The sequence below is a fragment of the Polypterus senegalus genome, chromosome 6, assembly GCF_016835505.1.
Source record: "Polypterus senegalus isolate Bchr_013 chromosome 6, ASM1683550v1, whole genome shotgun sequence".
NCBI lineage: Eukaryota > Metazoa > Chordata > Cladistia > Polypteriformes > Polypteridae > Polypterus > Polypterus senegalus.
The window spans coordinates 180,522,447-180,544,990 of NC_053159.1; the positions used below are offsets into that span (position 1 = coordinate 180,522,447).

Genomic DNA, 22,544 nt, shown 5'->3' on the forward strand with positions numbered 1-22,544 from the left:
TGTTGAATAAACAGAACTGGAGAGACAAAAGTATGATAACATGTGGGCTGAAGCTACGTAAATTTGGCGAATTGGGGGTTCACGAGGGGTAAATGTCAAAATTCTACCCACAACAGCTGCTACGAGCAGGCAAGCGAACAGGAAACGTATCCTTACCTTGAGAAAACAGCAACAAGAATCTGTTATAAAATGTATTACTTCCAGTTTACTTTTGTGGTCACAATCAGGCCTCAGAACTGTGGAAGGCATGTTTTCATAAATCAAAACCTTTTCTTCTTCAAAGTAGACATATTTATCAAGTTTAAAGCCTTTGTCATGATTTATGCTGAAGATTGAGGTTTTGTAGCTTTTTCCTGTTAGGGAAGCCATTTTGGCTCCAAAATCCGTAGTAACCCCTACTCTCTCTTCTGTTCTTTTTCCGTTTTTTTGTGGTTGCGACCTGCGGCACCAACACCTAATCAAAGCATCGTGATGTTCCTACATTGATGGATTAAAGGCCAGAAGTCCATGTGACTGTCATCATCAAGTCCTTCCATGAGAACCCTGAATACAATGAGGACTCATCATTTATGTCAGGTTGAATGCCTAGAGAGGGCTGGCTGGACGGTCTCATGGTCTGGAACCCCTGCAGATTTTATTTTTTCTCCAGCTGTATGGAGTTTTTTGTTTTTTCTGTCCTCCCCGGCCATCGGACCTTACTCTTATTTTATGTTAATTAATGTTGTCTTATTCTAATTCTTTTTCTTTGTCTTTTATTTCTCTTTTCTTCATCATATAAAGAACTTTGGGCTCCATTATTTGTATGAAAATATGCTATAGAAATAAAGGTTATTGTTGTTGTTGTATACCGTTGTCAGAGTCGCATCCCGTGTTTCTAGGGGTGTGGTCTCTAGGGTCGTAACCTTGAATTAATCAGCAGACGGGATAAAGGGTCAGCCTTTGACTCTGAGTCTTATCTGATCTGCAGGTAAAAACCTTATCAACCATTTTGACTTCTCGTGTGATTACTTTTCAAGTCTTGCCTGGTATTTGACTGTATATTTTACCTCACATCTGGGTTTTGGTCACTTTGGTTTATTCTTACTTTTCTTTTGTTTTGACTTTTGCTCACATTTCTCGGTTTACTGTAGAAACTAGTTATCTGTTTTTCCTGTCAAGACAGGACAACCTTTTGCTTTCATGTTTAGACTACTGCCCCATAACTTCCATTTTAAAGCGCAACAATAATTACTGTATTTTGTAAAATCAAAAAGAAAAAACTTCAACTTGAAAAATGCCAAATCTGTCCTTTAAGCTGACTTTAGACAAAGATGTCAGATACACGTACTATAAGGTAAAATGCTAAGGTCTGTGTGTCGAGTCCTCAGAACAATCTGATTGGTCAGTTTAGCTTTGGTGTGATTGGTCAGCTGAGTTTTGGTGATGCAACGAATGAGGGAGTGTGAGACACACATAGAAGAGTAAAAGCACAGGCATAGAATAACTAGACGCCTCATGACCAGCAGAATCGTACGTCAATGTCGCCGCCATATTGCGAGTGGCACTGCTGTGGAGAGAAGTAATGAATAAGATGCCTCACACATGTTTTTCTTGGGATTTTATAAACTGCTATACGCTCCAAACCAGATCCCGGGGGATTACATTTCATAGGTAAGGCTGAACAATTGTTTTGGTTATATTTGGCCATTAGAAAATCCCGTTTTATAATCTTTACTTTAGCTACACCAGGCTAAGCTAGCAAAGCTATGTATTTATGTGCTCAAGTGAGTCTCCAAACAACGTTTTGGCTAAACGTATTTAGCCACTAACTATGTAGATTGTTGTTAGCTGTTAACATTTCTCAAACTTGATGATGTGTTTTTTCTCAAGGAGCACATCGAGGAAACACAGTTTGAAATTGACAACCATCATTTCATGCTCATGTCTTTAGTTGTGTCTCTCTTCCACAAACTAAGGCTGCACCGTATTGCCAGACTGAATACTCTCAAATTACAGGATCTGAGTGAGCGAGAGGAGTGCCAGTCTGTAGGAGATCAGCGAGGTTGTGTGGAGCCTTAAATGTTCAGGGCGGTATTTAGTTTTGTATTTAAATGTTCAGGGCGGTATTTAGTATTGTATTTAAATGTTCAGAGCGGTGTTTAGTATTGTATTTAAATGTTCAGGGCGGTATTTAGTATTGTATTTAAATGTTCAGAGCGGTGTTTAGTATTGTATTTAAATGTTCAGAGCGGTGTTTAGTATTGTATTCTGTAGTGAACAGGGAGCCAGTGAAGTTGAGAGAGAATCGGTGTGATATGTTCAGTGGATTTAGAACAGCAGGTTATTATCCTGGCAGGAGAATTTTGAAGAAGGTGTAAGCGATGGATACGTTTTTGTGGGATGCCAAATAGAATAGCGTTACAGTAATCTATACGTGAGGTGACTCGGGCATTAACCGATACTTCAGTACTGTGTTGTGTAAGAACAGGACAAAGTCTAGAAATGTTTCAGAGATGGAAGAAGACAGCCCGAGAAATGTTACTTATAGGGAGGAATTATTTAATAATAATAATAATGATAATTATTATTATTTAATAATTGCCATTATTAGTGTATAAATGGATATAGATAATTGCATGTAAACGATTCACCAAAATCTGTTGTATGTACACGATACTGTTTTAAACGTTATTGTTTTTTCATCAGAAAATCCGGTTTTCACGTCTACCTGTATTAGTTTAAATGGCACTTTTGCCACTCGCAATAAGGCTGACGCACTGACATATCGTGTCATCGTGTCGACTGGACAACACAGTGAATGCGCCGTCTACCTATATATGTCTATGAGTAAAAGCGTATGAGCCACGCTGAGAGAGTCGCCTTCAAAGACAGCAAGTAGAAAATCAGACAGGAGATGAGAAAAGTGCCTCGCAAATAGTGAAAGAGTATGAGACACGGGCTTTAGAGAAACGCGTTCAAGAGAGGGAGCGCCAGTGAATACAGAGGAAGGGCGCCGAAGGTACACTTAGGGCAAGAGATAGAAAATATTTTTTAATTATTTGATTACTTCCCTGCAACAGATACCATGGCTAGTAAATAAATAAATCTCTTACTATAGGCTGTAATAGAAAATGGAGACAATGTTTAGGTCAGCTAGCATAACTTGCACAATTATAGTCCTGAGAATGAATAAACATAAAATGAATGTCTCAAAAAGCTTGAAGGATGAGGCTTAATTCTTACCAGCGTTGTCTCTGTTGCCTGATGATCTTAACTTTGGCATCCCTCCCTGGAATAGACCCCCAAGCCCTCCTGGAGCTCCTCCTCCAAATCCTCCTCCACCTCCTCCTCCTCCGCCTCCTCCTCCGCCTCCTCCTCCTCCACCTCCACCTCCACCTCCTGACCCTTTGGGTTCTGCAAAAAGAAGAAAGCAACAAACATTTCATTATTTACTGGCAGGAAAACCTTAAAAGGGATAAGAAGTCATCATCCCTCCATTAATGATCGGTGCTTTCACAGGCACACATGTAATTGGGTTAACCTGATTTCTCAATAATCTGCAGTCTTCTGGAGTTTTGCTTTGTCAAAATGTTCCAGCGTCAGTAACTGAGTTAAAGAGCATCACTGACCACCATGAATCAGAAAATATGCACGATGTCTGTGATAACCATCTTGCGTTTTATAAATATGTTTAGTCAAACTGGCGCTTCATTTATAGTTTCAGTTACTGGATTGCATGCAGCTCACTTTTTTCTGCTTAGCTGTGTGACTGAGCCCTGTGAAGGACCTCGATACCAATATGTGTGCCGCTTGCCTTACACCCAGTGCTGCTGGGAACATAATAGCGCAGGTATTTTTACTTCAATATTGTACGGTGCCGCAGTGGTAGCGCTGCTTCCTCGCAGTAAGGAGACCTGAGTTTGCTTCCCGGGTCCTCGCTGCGTGAAGTTTGCATGTTCTCCCCGGTTTCCTCCCACAGTCCAAAGACAAGCAGGTAAAGGTGCATTGGCGATCCTAAATTGTCCCTAGTGTGGGTGTGTGTGTCCTGCGGTGGGCTGGTGCCCTGCCCGGGGATTTGTTCCTGCCTTGCGGCCTGTGCTGGCTGGGATTGGCTCCAGCAGACCCCCATGAACCAGGAGGTAGGATATAGCAGGTTGGATAATGGATGGATGGATAATAGATATGTTATGAATTGAATTGTGCATTGCCATGATCTCATAGGTTACCTTGGGCAAAGATGTCAGCTAAATATACAATAATGATATCTACTATATAATAAAACACAGGTGTGTGTGTTCTGCGGTGGGCTGGTGCCCTGCCCGGGGATTTGTTCCTGCCTTGCGGCCTGTGCTGGCTGGGATTGGCTCCAGCAGACCCCCATGACCCTGTAGTTAGGATATAGCGGGTTGGATAATGACTGACTGACTAAGTATTGTGTTATGTTACTCGTCACTTCAAAAATTCATCAGACTACTTAACGCATGTTGCTTTACCCTACCAATCTCGAGATTGTGTTGCACTTTATGTTCAGTTCATCAACACAAATTTAGCAGTTCCTGGAGTACTGAGACAGGTTGCTTCAACCAGGATAAGAAATAATGTAAGTTTTATGATGTATCCCATTTGCTTTTTTTCTATTTAGAAAGTAAAGAACAGATGACAACAGCAGCAGTGGCTACAACCTCGTTGTTCTCCATGTTGTCTGTTTACTCTCACATGGTGCCCCAGTTGCCATTCTGGTGTAATCCACATTGATTAGCTTGGCAAAATTATGTCAACTTTGTGATTTTTTTTATGCTGCAACAGAAAATGTGAAACTATACTGAGATATCATAATGGAGTCCTCTCGTAATTCCTAGTCATATAAGCTGACCGCCTCAAAGCAATGAGATCCAGCAGCTGCGGCTGACCAAGTGTGACGAGCTCTTCTCCTGGAAGTTGTGTAGTGTGACACCAGATGTCCATGGTGAAGTGCGATTTGACTAAATATTCAGGGGTCCTGCACCGTGCACACGGACTGCTCCGAGGTTGACTGGGGTGCTTGTCTGATTGAGTATTCACGTACAGATGTGAGCGGGTCAGTCAAGTGCTTCATTCACACCTCTGAGCATGACGAGGAGAGCATCTGCACCCAACTGCTGTTATAAAGTAAGCCCGCATGGTGGCGAGGGGGAGAAGGAGAAAATTAACAAAGGAAGAACAGACGGAACTATGGAGAGTGCAGCTGACCCGGGCTGTCACACAGGCTTGCAAATCAAAGGCAATATTCTGGATATCAAGCAGCTAACAAAAAGGAGAAACAAATTGCACTGACCCTTCTATTTACTCCAAATCTCCACGTGGCCCTCTTGAAAACAAAACCGATTTGTTGTTAACCTCCATTCTTAGTCATGTCATGTCATTTTTTAACTCGCTGGAAGTCACAATGGATTAAGTTTAAAAATGCATTCAGCTCACGTTAGTAAACTACTTCCTTGTGTGAGTTTGTTAGGTAAGCTAAACAGAAACTGCAGTCCGCGGTCAACTTGTAAATAAGTAGAAAACCTTGTGTTGTGGTTAGTGAAATCCATCCTGAACAGGACGCCGGGCCCACACATTCATACTTGCAGACAATTTCAAGTCACCGTTCGCTTAAGATGCGTGTTTTCAAAGTGTGAGAGCAAACCACTGTAGCATGCAAAGCAATTTAATTGTGTAAATGTTAAGTTCCTTTTGTGCATCACTTACTGTCAAAAACTGGAGCACTTCGGTCATTTGTGACAGCTTTCTTTAGTTTCCTCCCTTTAGAGATATCAGACAAAAGCGCATTTCTTCCTTGTTGTTCAGATCTGCTCAGAGATGGCTTTTCTGTGTTGGCCTAGCAAGAGATGTTAAAAAGAACATTGTCAGGAAAGAAATGTTACGTAACAGACAATTGATTACGATGACATTTATCAATCCATTTTCCAAACTAGCTGTCTCACTTTTCAGAGTCAAAGGCAGCCCAACTCTGTCCAGATAACACTGCGTGGAAGGCTGAAACCAAACCTAACACACTAACATAATATTCAGACACGCTGGTGAATTTTATAAAGTCATGAGTCGACAAAACATACACGTCTTTAGGATGTGTGGGAAGCTGGAGCAGCTGGGAAACCGAGAGAATGTGTAAACACCACATAAACAGAGACACTGACAAATTTTCCAACGGATAGACAAGTATCACACACTTTCCTTGGACTTAGTTTAACCATCTTACCATAAATGTGACATGACCTAAATATTATTTGATGACCTTTACAGATATCGAGGCTATGGTGTTTCTCAAGAACTTCCTCATTGGGCTGGCTGTACTTAATAGAGAAGCAGAATAACAGACATCAAAATAATATTAATACAGCAAATATACATATGAGCAGCAATGACTGGTCACCACGTCCTCACAATTACCACAACACCAAGTGCACACGGTAACTCAGAGAGACAATCTGAAAATGCGAGGAGTTACGTATACGTATGTCAGGGCTCGTCTGACACAAATTTGAAAGATTATGCTGCATAAAGAAAAATAAAATTTGCATGGTATGAGTCTCTACAAAATGTATTCTGAATTGAAACATAAGTCATCTAAGAAAGATAAATCTATCTATCTATCTATCTATCTATCTATCTATCTATTTATTATATAGTGCCTTTCACATCTATCTATCTATCTATCTATCTATCTATCTATCTATCTATCTATCTATCTATCTATTTATTTATTATATAGTGCCTTTCACATCTATCTATCTATCTATCTATCTATCTATCTATCTATTTATTTATTATATAGTGCCTTTCACATCTATCTATCTATCTATCTATCTATCTATCTATTTATTATATAGTGACTTTCACATCTATCTATCTATCTATCTATCTATCTATCTATCTATCTATCTATCTATCTATCTATCTATCTATCTATCTATCTATCTGTCTGTTATATAGTGCCTTTCACATCTATCTATCTATCTATCTATCTATCTATCTATCTATCTATCTATCTATCTATCTATCTATCTATGGCAGATATCCCAGCTGGGATTGGTCACAGTTTCTTAGCTGGCCAGGAGACCAGTACAATGTGGAGATTAGGGCTGACTCCATTTCAAGGCTGTATGCTCCCACCACCCACTATATGGCAGCATCGCTGGGCTTGGTACCCATTCAGACACCTGCAGTCCAGTAGCGCCACCCTGTTGGGGTCCATGGGTGCTGCCACAGGTGCTGCAGGGAGTTACACTCTCTACATTGTGGGACTTTGGCATGACCCAGAAGTACTTCCAACAGGCAATGGCCTAGCAGTGGAAGTACTCCCAGGTCTGCAATAAAAAGAAGCACCCTGCCTTGTCCAGGCGAGTCAGAGCCAAGAGAAGAGATGGGCAATACTAGTCTGGGAGGAGCAGCAGAGAGAAGAGAGAAAAAGAGTGCTTATAAATGCAGTGCAGAGGTATTTCTTTAAAATCAAAACCTTTGTTTTGAACCCAGGGCTTGTCTGTTTTGGGCTTTGTAGTCCCCCAGTTGATCACACTATATAAATATATACAAAACCCCGGTCACTGTATATTTCTTTGTCTGATGGTATTACTGCAGATCACCAGCAGAGGATATTTATAAGACTTTGCCACACAATACAGTGTCTAGAAAGTGAAGAGGCCTGAATACTTTCTGAGTCTACTATGCTGTAAACATACATACAGTATATGTACATAGTGGCCGAACACCGAGAAGATACAGTTTAATGTAGAAAAGTGCAAAGTGCTATATGTGGACAAAAGGAGCATCAATTATAAATATAAGATGGGAGACACTGAGATACAGGTGGAAACTTCTGAAAAGGATTAGGGGTTTATGTTGATAAGCTTTCATTGACTAAGCAATGTGCAGAATCTATTAAACAGGCAAATAAAATGTTATATCATAAAAGCTGTTGAGTTTAAATTGGGGGAGTTATGCTTACACTAATTTAATATTGTTTCTTTGTATCAGTATACTGCTGCTGAAGTATGTGAATTTCCCCTTGGGATTAATAAAGTATCTATCTATCTATCTATCTATCTATCTATCTATCTATCTATCTATCTATCTATCTATCTATCTATCTGTTATATAGTGCCTTTCACATCTATCTATCTATCTATCTATCTATCTATCTATCTATCTATCTATCTATCTATCTATCTATCGCACTAGTGAGACCACGTGTGGAGTGCTCTGTGCAGTTCTGGTCACCCTGCTAAAAAGAAAGACACAGCAGCACTAGAAGCTGTGCAGAGGAGAACAACCACGTGCATCTGTGGACTTGAGGATAGACGCAGAGAATTACTGTTTAGTCTCGAGTAGAGGAGACCACATGGGGACTTAATTCAGGTCTTCAAAATCCTCAAAGGAACTGATAAAGTAGATCCTGTAGAATCCTTTCTGCTTAAGGGTGAATCACATATTGGAGGACAGACACCAGGAGCTAAAAAGGAGAAGGGCTTCAAACTACAGTATATGTGTCAAGCACAATTACAAAGGTAAGATCCAGACATATTAAAACATGTCTGATATGAACTTACATGGGACATATATGTGATTACATATGGCTTCTTTAAAAAACAGAATTTCTATTATTCAGGTAAAATATTAATAAACTAACAAATACACAAATAGGTCTATAGGGCTTGAAATGATTAACAGATATGTTTGGTGCTTTCAAGTTGAAGTTATTTCTTCACAAACATATTAAATATGCATTGTGGCACATTCCCGGAGTCATTACCTGGCCGGGATGCCTGGAGGGACCGGAAAAGGACAATAATAGCTTCCGGGTCACGAGAGAGCAACCGCCCTGGACTAGGAGAGGACCACGGGAAAGGAGAAAAAGGGTTCTGGCCTGTTTGGACCTGGAGAATTGTCACTTTCGTCACACCAGGCAAGATGGCGGATGAACCTGCCAGGGACGCCCGGAGTGCTGCCGTTGCAAAGGGCAGCACTTCCACCACAACAGGAAGTGCTGCCGGAAGTGCGTCAACAGCCACCTGGAGCACATCCGGGGGGGAATAAAAGGCGCCGCCTCCTAACAGTCTGGGAGCTAGAGTCGGGAGCGGGAGCTGGACGAAGCTCCCAGGAGAAGAGTAGAGGCGGCTAAAGACTGTGAGAAGAAGGTTTATTGGGGAGATTTATTGCTGAGTGCATTGTGTGGTGTTTTGGACTGTATTCTTGTGATAAATAAACATGTGCCTTTTATAAAGATGTGGTTTCTGACTGGTGGTGTCCGGGCAAGTCTCACAATGGCGCCCGAACAGGGACTTCCTGTCTGTTCCAAGACGGGGAACCCTTCAAATAAATTTTTTGTGACCTGCCCGGGACCTCAGTCGGCCACACACACACACCACAGGGAGACGGTCAACACCTGCACCACGGATGCCCCGCGAATCACCCTGAGGCTGCAGAACTTCTCCAAAGTGCCATCTTCCACCCGAGGGGGGTGAGGAATGCCAGCCAAGGCAGTGGAGAGGGGAATTCCCCAGCGTTTGTCATTGCCGGAGGGACTGCGGTAGGCACAGATACAGACATGTCCAGAGGAGACTACCTGGGATGTGCAAATCCTAACCATGAAGCCGGGACAGCGTCGCTAGAGGAGGGGGAGGATCCGCCACGTCTCCAGCAGCCGAGGCAGAGGGACGGCAGCGAGTCTCGCAGTCCCCTCGGGAGGAGAAGCAAGATGGCCGCGGACCGGAAGTTCCTCCCCGTGACAGGCAAAGGATTGGACGGTGTGTGCCGTGCTCCTGTTGGTGATTGGTTGACGACGGGGCAGGCGAACGTCCATCTCGAGCAAGGGGAGGGTCCGGTGAATCCCGGAAGAAAGCTCCAGGAGGCAAAGCCGGTGAGTAGGACCAATTATAAGGTAAGTCCTCCACTGGCTAAAGCTCTATTTTTACCTGCAGATCGAGAAGAATTGGAGAGGATGCTTCGATTAATGCAGAGAATCGAGCAGGTAGAACACGACCTCTGAGTCTGTATGGACAAGCTGAAGGGTAAGGCGGTCGTGCCACGTCAGACGGGGCGTCACAGGGCGGAAGGGCGCGACGTTGGAAGCTTTAGTCGGGGGTTTGTGGCGGTAGAGGTGAGTAAAACCAATACCTTAAAGCAAAGAGGAGAAGCGAGCGAATGTGTCCCGGTATCGCGCAGTTCCGGAGAACGAATAGCCACGTCTCCGACAGTGGAAGTGACACGAAGAGCTGATCGCTTGGAAGGGGTGGAGCCAAGACGCCGGCTGACGAGTGCCGTGGGTCCTAGTGCTCCACCGCCGGAGCCAGCATCAGTCTCGCGTCATTCTGCAGGGGCACAGACGGCAAGGGGTCTTTTCCTTTCCCGTAGGAAGACCCAAGCTGTCAGAAGGGCCCAGAGAAATAGGAAGAATCGTTGGAGGAAAGCCGGTTCTTCCTACAAAGAGAGACATGAGCCCGTGAGCTAACGTAAAGTGATGAGACGCCCGCTGCAAGTGCAGAGGGAAGCCCCAAAGTCAGCGGAGGTGTTTCAGAAAAGGGCGATCTCTATAGTTAACCTAAAGGTGGGGGCCCGAGAGGCACGGAGCGGGTGCCAAGGTTTCGGTGACCAGGGTGCTGGTCAAAGAGGGGAGCGTTGGCCCTACTCTAATGACAGAAAAGCCAAACATTGGAGTCAGGGCAACGTCTCCGCCTCTGTGTCTCTTTTCTTTTTTATAGGATCAGGCCCTGGGAGACGACAAATTACGCCCGCTTCGGGCAAAGTATACCCTCGCAGGACAGGCCACTGCGACCGACAAGTCTTCGCTGGTGGAGGGGCAGTGTGGCAGATTGCCGGGGTCATTACCTGGCAGGGGTGCCTGGAGGGACCGGAAAAGGACGCTAATAGCTTCCGGGTCACGAGAGAGCAACCGCCCTGGACTAGGAGAGGACCATGGGAAAGGAGAAAAAGGATTCTGGCCTGTTTGGACCCGTGGCCACCGCCAGGGGGCGCCTCCAGCCTCGTAGGACCTGGAGAATTGTCACTTCCGCCACACCAGACAAGATGGCGGATGAACCTGCCAGGGACGCCCGGAGTGCTTCCGGTGCAAAGGGCAACACTTCCGCCACTCCAGGAAGTGTTGCCGGAAATGCGTCATCAGCCACCTGGAGCACATCCGGGCAGGAATAAAAGGCGCTGCCTCCTAACAATTTGGGAGCTAGAGTCGGGAGTGGGAGCTGAATGAAACTCCCAGGAGAAGAGTAGAGGCGGCTAAAGACTGTGAGAAGAAGGTTTATTGGGGAGATTTATTGCTGAGTGCATTGTGTGGTGTTTTGGACTGTATTCTTGTGATAAATTAACGTGTGCCTTTTATAAAGATGTGGTTTCCGACTGGTGGTGTCCGGGCAAGTCTCACAGCATATATATGTATTTGCCATAAATTAAAAAAAAAACATCTTGCCGCACTGGGCTATACATTGCAGTCTATGGGGCTCAGAGGAAAGGCTTAAAAACTTACCAAATTAACTCCATTTTTAAGCCACGACAGTTGTTGAGCATTGAACCACATCTTGCGATTACACACACGTTATAAAAAGGTTTACATATGTCATTTTTGAACCAAATAAAACACCAAAAATATGAGATTCAGCCATTTTAAAAGAAGTGCAGCCGTGCGTGACACCTCAGCACTTAGCCTTCCTGCACAATAACCTTTCATACCCCTGGGGTGTGTGGTTTCCTCTCACAAGACCAAATCACAGTAAACTTTTCGTGCCATGTGGTTGGTTTTGTTTTAATTTACTTCCAAATTTATGTATAAACTCACACAATCTAATAGAAAACGTATGCTTACCACAAGAAAAAAAGTACCAGCAATAAGAAATTATTTCCAGATCTATCTTGCTGGCACCATTAATAAAAACGTGTCCACTAAGCAGTGATGATCTGTCTTTATTACCACAAAGAGAGTTATTACTGAACAGAGGTTTACACTTGATTAATAGTGAACACTGCTATTCAGAAATGTTGAAACAGGCAACATAACTGGAACACAAGTGTTTCTGAGGGATAGATAGATAGATAGATAGATAGATAGATAGATAGATAGATAGATAGATAGATAGATAGATAGATAGATAGATAGATAGATAGGAAAGGCACTATATGATAGATAGATAGATAGATAGATAGATAGATAGATAGATAGATAGATAGATAGATAGATAGATAGATAGATAGATAGATATTGTGGTGGAGTGATATTTTGCATATAACTTGATAAATATTTTGTATGTCTTTATTTGTAAGCTAGACATACCAATTATAATATTAGTGTTTCATTAGTCTTGTTTTACTTTCGTGTCTAACAAACACCTCAGTCTTTAGGACTGACGCAGAATATAAAATTTACTGCACTGCCTCAAACCGGGTTGGCAAGGGGGGTTATGTGCAGGACATTCTATGAGACAGGAAGTCCATAAAACTACCCAGCTGGGAAGCTTCAGCTAAATAAATGGTATCCACTACTTGAGGGCAGGTGTGATAAGGCAGCGTGTGCACCCATTGGTCTGAAGTAGGGCTGTTTGGGATTGGTTTGGAATCAGAGGCCATTCTCTACCACAACACCCTATTGGCCTAAAGATAAGGTCAGGAATGTATAAGGTTGGTTGCTTTATCCCTCCCTCTATCTCTCTTACACACCATGGCCATGAAGAGAACAAAATCATTAAATGGCAGACATATTGAGACAGGTATGTGGTCTGTCCTGAAGAAAGCTGCTTAGAAATGATGACTTGGCCAGAGACATTTGAGTAACCACCTGAAACTATACATCTAGCATTTACTGTATCAGGTTGCATGGTTGCCAATATTCACATGTACTCTGCTTCATTATTATTATTTTATGAATATTACAAGTAAAACATTATTAGAATGACTAACACAACTCCTGTTTGTCCTTTTACACTATCTAATTACCTGAGGTTATATATGTAGAAGTGAAGGTGGGGAGAAGTTATAAAGTACAATACCATGTAAACAGTGATAAGTCTAGGGGATTTGAGGCCTTCTGATAAAGTCTACATAATGAAGATTACAAAACGGGAAAATCAGAGTCACATAGGATTCTAACAAGACAAAACAGATAGATAGATAGATAGATAGATAGATAGATAGATATGAAAGGCACTATATAATAGATAGATGTGAAAGGCACTATTTGATAGATAGATAGATAGATATGAAAGGTGCTATATAATAGATAGATAGATAGATAGATAGATAGATAGATAGATAGATAGATAGATAGATAGATATGAAAGGCGCTATATAATAGATAGATATGAAAGGTGCTATATAATAGATAGATAGATAGATAGATAGATAGATAAGGAACTATATAATAGATAGATAGATAGATAGATATGAAAGGCACTATATAATAGATAGATATGAAAGGTGCTTAGATAGATAGATAGATAGATAGATATGAAAGGCGCTATAAAATAGATAGATAGATAGATAGATATGAAAGGCGCTATAAAATAGATAGATAGATAGATAGATAGATAGATATGAAAGGCGCTATAAAATAGATAGATAGATAGATCTTTATTACTTGTCGTTAGAGGATGATTTGGCTTTTTACAGAAGCTCTTTAAATAAATAAATACATAACTAGTTAGATAGATAAATACATATATATACACAGATGGTAGTCTGAACACACACCAGAATGACTATAAAGGAAGAAAACTTTAAAAAGAAAGAAAACTTCTCACTTGGCAGTCCGAGTTGCGGTGAGGTGCTATACAGGGGTATTGCTGTTGTTATAAAGGAGCCCACCCATTGTGTTTCTTGACACACTTCTGCTGAATAATTCATTGTCTAAAAGTCCTCAGTGTTGGTGTGTCAGAGACAGGATGTGCAGAGTTGTTCATAACGGCACTCAGAGAGGGGTTGGGAGCATGTGTTGATCACAGAGAGTTAATGCACTCAGTTTTGTTTTATTTTTCTCCTTCACTGTGATCCCCGGGTGTCCAGTGTGTGCGTCCCTTAGCAGAGCCTGCCCTCTCAATTAGCTTGTTATTTCGGTGGGCCTCTCTTGAAGTGATGTTACCAGCCCAGCCCAGCCCATACACAGCAGGGTTGGGGGCTTGTTACATTTCTCTCATAACCTGGAACGTACAATTTTCAGATGAATTATACAGCATCCTGCACAGATTAAAGAAGCCTGTAGTCTATGGTTGATTTCTGTTCATTGTCTGAAAGTTTTTGTAAGTCCCTGTGCCATGAGCAATCTCAGATTACTTTGGTATGTTATTTTATAAAAGTACTGGTATAGTTTGGAGTTACTTCCTTTAGAAATATTAATACATTGTATTAACACCTTGGTTGTTGATAACTTAGAAGGTTATGAGAGCAATATATTGTTTTTAATAAAATCTCTGATTTTCATAAAATAGAGGAAATGTGTCTGATTTCAGTAATATTTAGAGGAGAAGATTTGTAAAGATGTACATTTTAATATGTAAGTCTCAAAAAGTCTTAATACCAGACTTTTACATTAACTTGATACTGGTGGTGGGGTGTATGGTCAGCATTTACAGACGCAACTGACGTTGATGCTTCTGACACCAAACTTCACCAGAGCTGACACTTGATCATTAATGACTGCTGAACTGTCCGGTTACTACTATATTAATGGAGAAATGTTCAGGTTTGCTGTGGCACGCTTCTTTCCAAAGTTTCAAAGTAAGAATACTGCCTTCCTGGTTAGGTTATATAGCGCCTTGATGTGTGGAGTACAAGTCACAGGAGGTTCTGCTCAACCTTTATAATGCACCGGTGAGGCCTCATCTTGAGTACTGTGTGCAGTTTTGGTCTCCAGGCTACAAAAAGGACATAGCAGCACTAGAAAAGGTCCAGAGAAGAGCGACTAGGCTGATTCCAGGTCTACAGGGGTTGAATTATGAGGAAAGATTAAAAGAGCTGAGCCTTTAAAGAAGATTAAGAGGTGACATGATTGAAGTGTTTAAAATTATGAAGGGAATTAGTCCAGTGGATCGAGACTTGTATTTTAAAATGAGCTCATCAAGAACACGGGGACACAGTTGGGAACTTGTTAAGGGGAAATTTCGCACAAACATTAGGAAGTTTTTCTTTACACAAAGAACGATAGACACTTGGAATAAGAGACCAGGTAGTGTGGTAGACAGTAGGACTTAGGGACTGTCAAAACTCGACTTGATGTTTTCTTGGAGGAAACAAGTGGATAGGACTGGCGAGCTTTGTTGGGCTGAATGGCCTGTTCTCGTCTAGAATGATCTAATGTTCTAATGTTCCTACAATAAGACACCCTCTGTTTTAGGTCTCTGAAGAGACAGTTTAATTAGACAAAACTTTTTGCCATTCCAAATGAATAATATATCACATATTTTAAGATGGATATATTTACAGTGCGACATGGTGGCACAGTAGTCACGCTGCTGCCACAGTTCATGCCCTGGGTCCTCCCTGCATGTTGTTTGCATGTTCTCCCCATGTCTGTGTGGGTTTCCTCCAAGTGCTCTGCTTTACTCCCACAGGCCAAAGTCATATAAGGTTAGGTGGACTGGTGATGCTAAATTGGTCCCAGTGTGGCAGGTATCTGTGCGTTTACTCTGTGACAGACTGGTATCCTGTCCAGAGATTGTTCCTGTCTTATGCCCTATGCATGACGGATAGGCTCCAGCATTCCCGTGACCCTTCTCAGGATTAAGCAGTTTTAGGGGATGCATAGATATTTTTGTATAAAGGAATGTGCTTGGAAGGGTCTAGAAAATGAGGTAGGGTGCCATATGATGATTCTCACAACTAGTGTCAGACATATGAAACCAGTCTGCAAGCTCTTAATGGATATGTTCCAGATGCCTACTGACAAAAGATTACAAATAGATCTTTAAAGTATTGTGTAATTATGAATATCAAGTATTTATAGTACTGTATGTTCTTGTGCTTTACAAGAAATGTATTTAGACTTTACAAATCATAAAGGAAACCATGTATAAAAAAACTAGATAGATAGATAGATAGATAGATAGATAGATAGATAGATGTAAAAGGCACTATATGATAGATAGATAGATAGATAGATAGATTTGAAAGGCACTATATAATAGATAGATAGATAGATAGATAGATAGATAGATAGATAGATAGATAGATAGATAGATGTGAAAGGCACTATATGATAGATAGATAGATAGATAGATAGATAGATAGATAGATAGATAGATAGATAGATAGATAGATAGATAGATATGAAGGCACTATATGATAGATAGATAGATAGATAGATAGATAGATAGATAGATAGATATGAAAGGCACTATATGATAGATAGATAGATAGATAGATAGATAGATAGATAGATAGATAGATAGATGTGAAAGGCACTATATGATAGATAGATAGATAGATAGATAGATAGATAGATAGATACTTTATTAATCCCAAGGGGAAATTCACATAATCCAGCAGCAGGTTACTGATACAAAGAAACAATATTAAATTAAATAGTAATAAAAATAAAAAAAAAATGAAAAAAATTAAAATAAAATTAATGTTAGCATTTACTCCCCCGGGTGGAATTGAAGAGTCGCATAGTGTGGGGTCTCCTCAGTCTGTCAGTGGAGCAGGATGGTGACTGCAGTCTGTCCCTGAAGCTGCTCCTCTGTCTGGAGATGATCCTGTTCAGTGGATGCAGTGGACTCTCCATGATAGACAGGAGTTTGCTTAATGCCCGTCGCTCTGCCACAGATGTCAAAATGTCCAACTTTACTCCTACAATAGAGCCTGCCTTCTTAACAAGTTTGTCCAGGCGTGAGGCGTCTTTCATCTTTATTCTTGTCATATAACTATGACAAGGAGAGGCCATTCAGCCCAGTGAGCTTGTCTATCTATCCATGAAAACCATCAAGTTGTGATTTGAGGGTCCCCAGCGTCCTCCTCTTCACTACACTACTAGATAATTGGTTCCATGTGTCTGTGGTTCTTTGTGTGAACATTTGCCCTTTACAAGTTTCCAGTTGCGTCCCCATGCTCTTGTTTAGCTCATTTTTAAGTACCAGCCTGGACCACTGCACTAATTCCCTTAACATAACTTTAAATACCCCAGTAATATCCCTACTTATCTAAATTTGCCCAAACTTCAGTCTCTCCTGATGGCTTATAGCTCTGGTTACTCTTCTCTGGACGTTCTCTAGCACTGCTATGTTATTTTTGTGACATGGAGACCAAAACTGAATACAGTAGTCCATGTGAGGCCTCACCAGTGCATTAAGCATAACCTCCCTTAACTTGTACTCGACACATCAGGGCGCTATATAACCGAATTTCCCATTAGCTTTCTTGATTGCTTGTGTTTACTGCCTTGACGCAGAGAGTGACGAGTTCACTTTGACTTGTTCTCATAAAGGGGTACTTTCAAGTTCCTGACGTCCCATTGTGTATTCAAATCTAACATTTTTACTCTCAAATGTAATACTTTACATTTATATACATGAATGAAATGTCATCATCCACAAATCTGACCAAGTCTCTATCCTATCAAAGTCCTTCTGTAAAAATGTAGCTGATTCTGCGTTCTCTGCCCTTCTGCCTAGCAGGGTGTCATCTACAAATGTAACCTGCCTATTGATTAGATTCTTGTCCGGATTGCTTATTTATGTTAAAAAGAGCTGGGGCTCCAGGTCTGACACCTTATGTCTTAGTCCTGTTCAGCTTGTAGAGGACGTTATACTGGAGTTACCAATCATCCTCAAAAAATAAGAACACACCAACTATACTGTTGTGCTTGAAAGTTTGTGAACCCTTTAGAATTTTCTATATTTCTGCATAAATATGACCTAAAACATCATCAGATTTTCACTCAAGTCCTAAAAGTAGATAAAGAGAAACCAGTTAAACAAATGAGACAAAAATATTATACTTGGTCATTTATTTATTGAGGAAAATGATCGAATATTACATATTTGTGAATGGCAGACGTATGTGAACCTCTAGGATTAGCAGTTAGTTTGAAGGTGAAATTCGAGTCCGGTATTTTCAGTCAATGGGATGCCAATCAGGTGTGAGTGGGCACCCTGTGTTATTTAAAGAACAGGATCTGTCAAAGTCTGCTCTTCACAACACGTTTGTGGAAGTGTATCATGGCACAAACAAAGGAGATTTCTGAGGACCTCACAAAAAGAGTTGTTGATGCTCCTCAGGCTGGAAAAGGTCACAAAACCATCTCTAAAGAGTTTGGACTCCACCAATCCACAGTCAGACAGATTGTGTACAAATGGAGGAAATTCAAGACCATTGTTACCCTCCCCAGGAGTGGTCGACCAACAAAGATCACTCCAAGAGCAAGGCGTGTAATAGTCGGCGAGGTCACAAAGGACCCCAGGGTAACTTCTAAGCAACTGAAGGCCTCTCTCACATTGGCTAATGTTCATGTTCATGAGTCCACCATCAGGAGAACACTGAACAACAATGGTGTGCATGGCAGGGTTACAAGGAGAAAGCCACTGCTCTCCAAAAAACATTGCTGCTCGTCTGCAGTTTGCTAAAGATCACGTGGACAAACCAGAAGGCTATTAGAAGAATGTTTTGTGGACGGATGAGACCAAAATAGAACTTTTTGGTTTAAATGAAAAGCGTTATGTGTGGAGAAAGGAAAACACTTCATTCCAGCATAAGAACCTCATCTCTTCTGTCAAACATGGTGGTGGTAGTATCGTGGTTTGGGCCGGTTCTGCTGCATCTGGGCCAGGACGGCTTGCCTTCATTGATGGAACAGTGAATTCTGAATTATATGAGAGAATTCTAAAGGAAAATGTCAGGACATCTGTCCATGAACTGAATCTCAAGAGAAGGTGGGTCATGCAGCAAGACAACGACCCTAAGCACACAAGTCGTTCTACCAAAGAATGGCTAAAGAAGAACAAAGTGAATGTTCTGAAATGGCCAAGTCAAAGTCCTGACCTTAATCCAATCGAAATGTTGTGGAAGGACCTGGAGAGAGCAGTTCATGTGAGGAAACCCACCAACATCCCAGAGTTGAAGCTGTTCTGTACAGAGGAATGGGCTCAAATTCCTCCAAGCCGTTGTGCAGGAATGATCAGAAGTTACCGGAAACGTTTAGGGGGGTCACACCAGATACTGAAAGAAAAAGGTTCACATACTTTTGTCACTCACCAATATGTAATATTCGATCATTTTCCTCGATAAATAAATGACCAAGTAGAATATTTTTGTCTCATTTGTTTAACTGGTTTCTCTTTATCTACTTTTCGGACTTGAGTGATAATCTGATGATGTTTTAGGTCATATTTATGCAGAAATATAGAAAATTCTAAAGGGTTCACAAACTTTCAAGCACAACTGTATTTAACAATTATTTCTCTTTATTTTTCCACCCAGTTCCTCATTAACTAACTGAACCATTGATATACAGGAGATTACCTGAACACCAGGCACTATTTTGGGTGCCATGTGATAAGTGGTCCGTGGTGTTGTGAAAGTTTTAAATAAATAATCAACACAGGTGTACAGTCTTGGAATTGGGTGCAGGTGTGTGCAAGTGCGCTCCACTCCGCTCCCGGGACAGCTGGGGTGCCTGGCTGATCGCACAAACACTGGAATGTGAGTGTCAGCCTTGTGTCTCATTTGTGCCTTGGTGGGAGCGACATGTTGTACCTGCACCCAAATACACAGGAGAGAAATAAGAGGAGCCTGCATAGCAGAAGAGAGGAAAATGAACTGAGTCCCGAATGAAGGAGAGACAGAAAACAAGAGGGAGCAATAAGGAGACGGAGGTTAAAAGAGGGAATGACGGGGATAGCAGGTGGTGTAAGCCAGCAGACAGAGGTTGGAGGCAGGCAACCGGGAGGAAGAGCCCCAGGAGAAACGCAGAACGGACACTCAAGGGGGACTGAAGAGGGTCGACTCGACTATATACAGTAGAGTGCTAGAGTGACCTGATCCTGACAGCGAGCTGCCACATACTGTAAGTCCAGGAAGAGGCAGGTAGACACAAATGGAGTGAAGCTCGGCTCGGATTGTGAGCCCAGCTGGGGTGGCCGCGCCTATCGGCAGGACGTCTCCTCAGGCTAATGGGTCCGCAGATGGTAAGCCGTGGTTTTTAACTCCATTTCCAAAGATACTGTATTCATTAGGGATTTGTTAATCTTTTGGGATTTGCTTCAGTTTTAAAGATTAATTATTTATGTAAGAAGATTTTAAATTGCACTATTTACTTGAACACCATTTGATTGTTGATTATTTTTAAAATAAAATCACTTGAATACTTTTGCATCTACCCCTAAGGCCAGGTTTATACTTCACGTGATGCAACACATACTGCAGCAGATGCTACTGCTACGCAAGTGTTTTACTGTTTATACCTGCGCGAATACTTTGCATTAATTCTAGAAGATTCCACCAGGTGGCAGTGCAAGATATCATCACGGTGAGAAAACGTTCGGCTTCGCTGTGTTGTGAATTGCCTGAAACATCCATTAAATTCCAAAGACACCTTGCCACAATATCTCTGAAAAGGATGCTTAATGATTACATCCATCATTCCGGGGATGTGCCCATTCCAGCAAGCATCGGGCGCAAGAAAGAGACAAAATCCATGGACGGGGCATCAGCTCATCACAAGGTGAACACACAAGTACACACATACCCTGGTGTCATTTTAGTGTCACCAAATCCCTAAAACTTCATGGCTTTGGAAGGAAACCTGAGCCCAATGTGGAAACCCACCAGGAAAACATGCAAACTTCTGGCAGGGACCACAAGAGACGTGACTCTGTAATGTGAGACAGCAGCACTGCCACTCTGCCACCGTGCCACCACAACATGTGTAATTATTAACAGTATTCATTATTTAAACAAAGTTAACGATTTATCTGTAAAATGTAACATACATACTTTAATGTGTTTCATCATTGTGAATTTCCCCCTGGGGATTGATAAAGTATCTATCTATCTATCTATTTTATATAGTGCCTTTCACTTCTATCTATCTATCTATCTATCTATCTATTGTATAGTGCCTTTCACTTCTATCTATCTATCTATCTATCTATCTATCTATCTATCTATTGTATAGTGCCTTTCATATCTATCTATCTATCTATTTTATATAGTGCCTTTCACTTCTATCTATCTATCTATCTATCTATCTATCTATCTATCTATCTATCTATCTATCTATCTATCTATCTATTTTATATAGTGCCTTTCACTTCTATCTATCTATCTATCTATCTATCTATCTATCTATCTATCTATCTATCATAAATGTGATATCAAGTATAAATCTACGGATTCTAAACATGCAGAGAGCTGGTATATCATACATTTAATGTGTTCTGTGTGCTTATCTATTGCTGCCTGTTGCTGTCAGCGCTGGAGGAAGCCCCAGGAGCAGGGAGCGATTAACAACTGGGTGGGTTTTAAGGTTACATTTATGACGTTCCGCTTTAATGATAAACTACGAGGTTAAAGTGGACATTTCGAAATTAAAGCCGAAATTTCCACTTTAATCACAAAATACACCTTTTCCCCACACCCTTACTTTTTTTCTCTGTGGCTCAAATACACTGCCATACATTCTACTGCTGCTGTGAAGGTGCAAAAAAAAAAAAAGAAGATGGCACAGAAGATGGTATGTGAGCCTTTTAAAATGTATCGTGTCATTACGTTGGGGAATATGCGACACTTGAATATAAAAGCACCACAAATGCATTTGTATGTCGGCATTTTGCTTCACCACATCAAACCAGTCCTCAAACATTGAAACAGGCATGTCGATCCCGTAGGATCCGCGTAGTGGCTTTCTGTCACATGTAGATAGTAAACATTGCGCCCCCGACTTTTTGCTGGTGCTGCAACTCGCGCATGCATTGCGTTAATTTCTGAGGACCTGCTCAGAGGACGCATCAAATGAACACTGGGAAGTATAAACGAGCCCTTACTGTGTGTGTGTGTGTGTGTCCTCATTTGCCCGGCTCATCTCGGTTATGACTACTGGCGGTTCAGACTCAAACAGCACCCGGATGTAACACAGCGTGGAGCTGACCCAGACCGTCACAAGCCATCACACACACAGAGTGCCCACATATGTTCAAGTACTCTATAAGATCTTAATATATATAAAGACTAAAATACAGCATCCAGTCAGCAAACTCATATTGCCCAAACAAAGGAAAGTTCTGTGTTTTGCTGACCCATCAGTTTTAATTAACATGGTGCGCCACTAGTAGAGTGGAATGAAGCCGTACATCAAAATTATGCTGTTGTTTTCCACAGCTATTATTGTGCCCCTTTACAAAATCTACGAAATACATCAACCATTAATCTTAACCAATGCCACCCTTAATGACTTTTAAAGAGACAAAGCACTTCAGCTATCACCCTGAATACAGTTTGGCAGATGAGACCACCTATTTTGTTTTTTATATAAACTGACTGTTCAGACCCTGAAAATGGAGGACATGGTGCCAGTTACAAAACCAAAGACTAATGCAGAG

The 22,544-nt window shown here is 41.5% G+C and overlaps 1 protein-coding gene across 5 annotated transcripts in view; it reads right to left on the reverse strand.

Moving 5' to 3' along the window:
• The window catches only part of wipf1a (WAS/WASL interacting protein family, member 1a), a 205,605-nt gene that overhangs the window by 27,717 nt on the left and 155,344 nt on the right, over positions 1 to 22,544 (reverse strand). For all 5 annotated transcript variants that reach the window (XM_039757670.1, XM_039757669.1, XM_039757671.1 and 2 more), the window contains 2 exons: positions 5,707 to 5,836; positions 3,223 to 3,393 (listed from right to left, as the gene is read on the reverse strand). In XM_039757670.1, the coding sequence (XP_039613604.1) occupies positions 3,223 to 3,393; positions 5,707 to 5,836 (301 nt within the window). The remainder of the gene's footprint in view (positions 1 to 3,222; positions 3,394 to 5,706; positions 5,837 to 22,544) is intronic.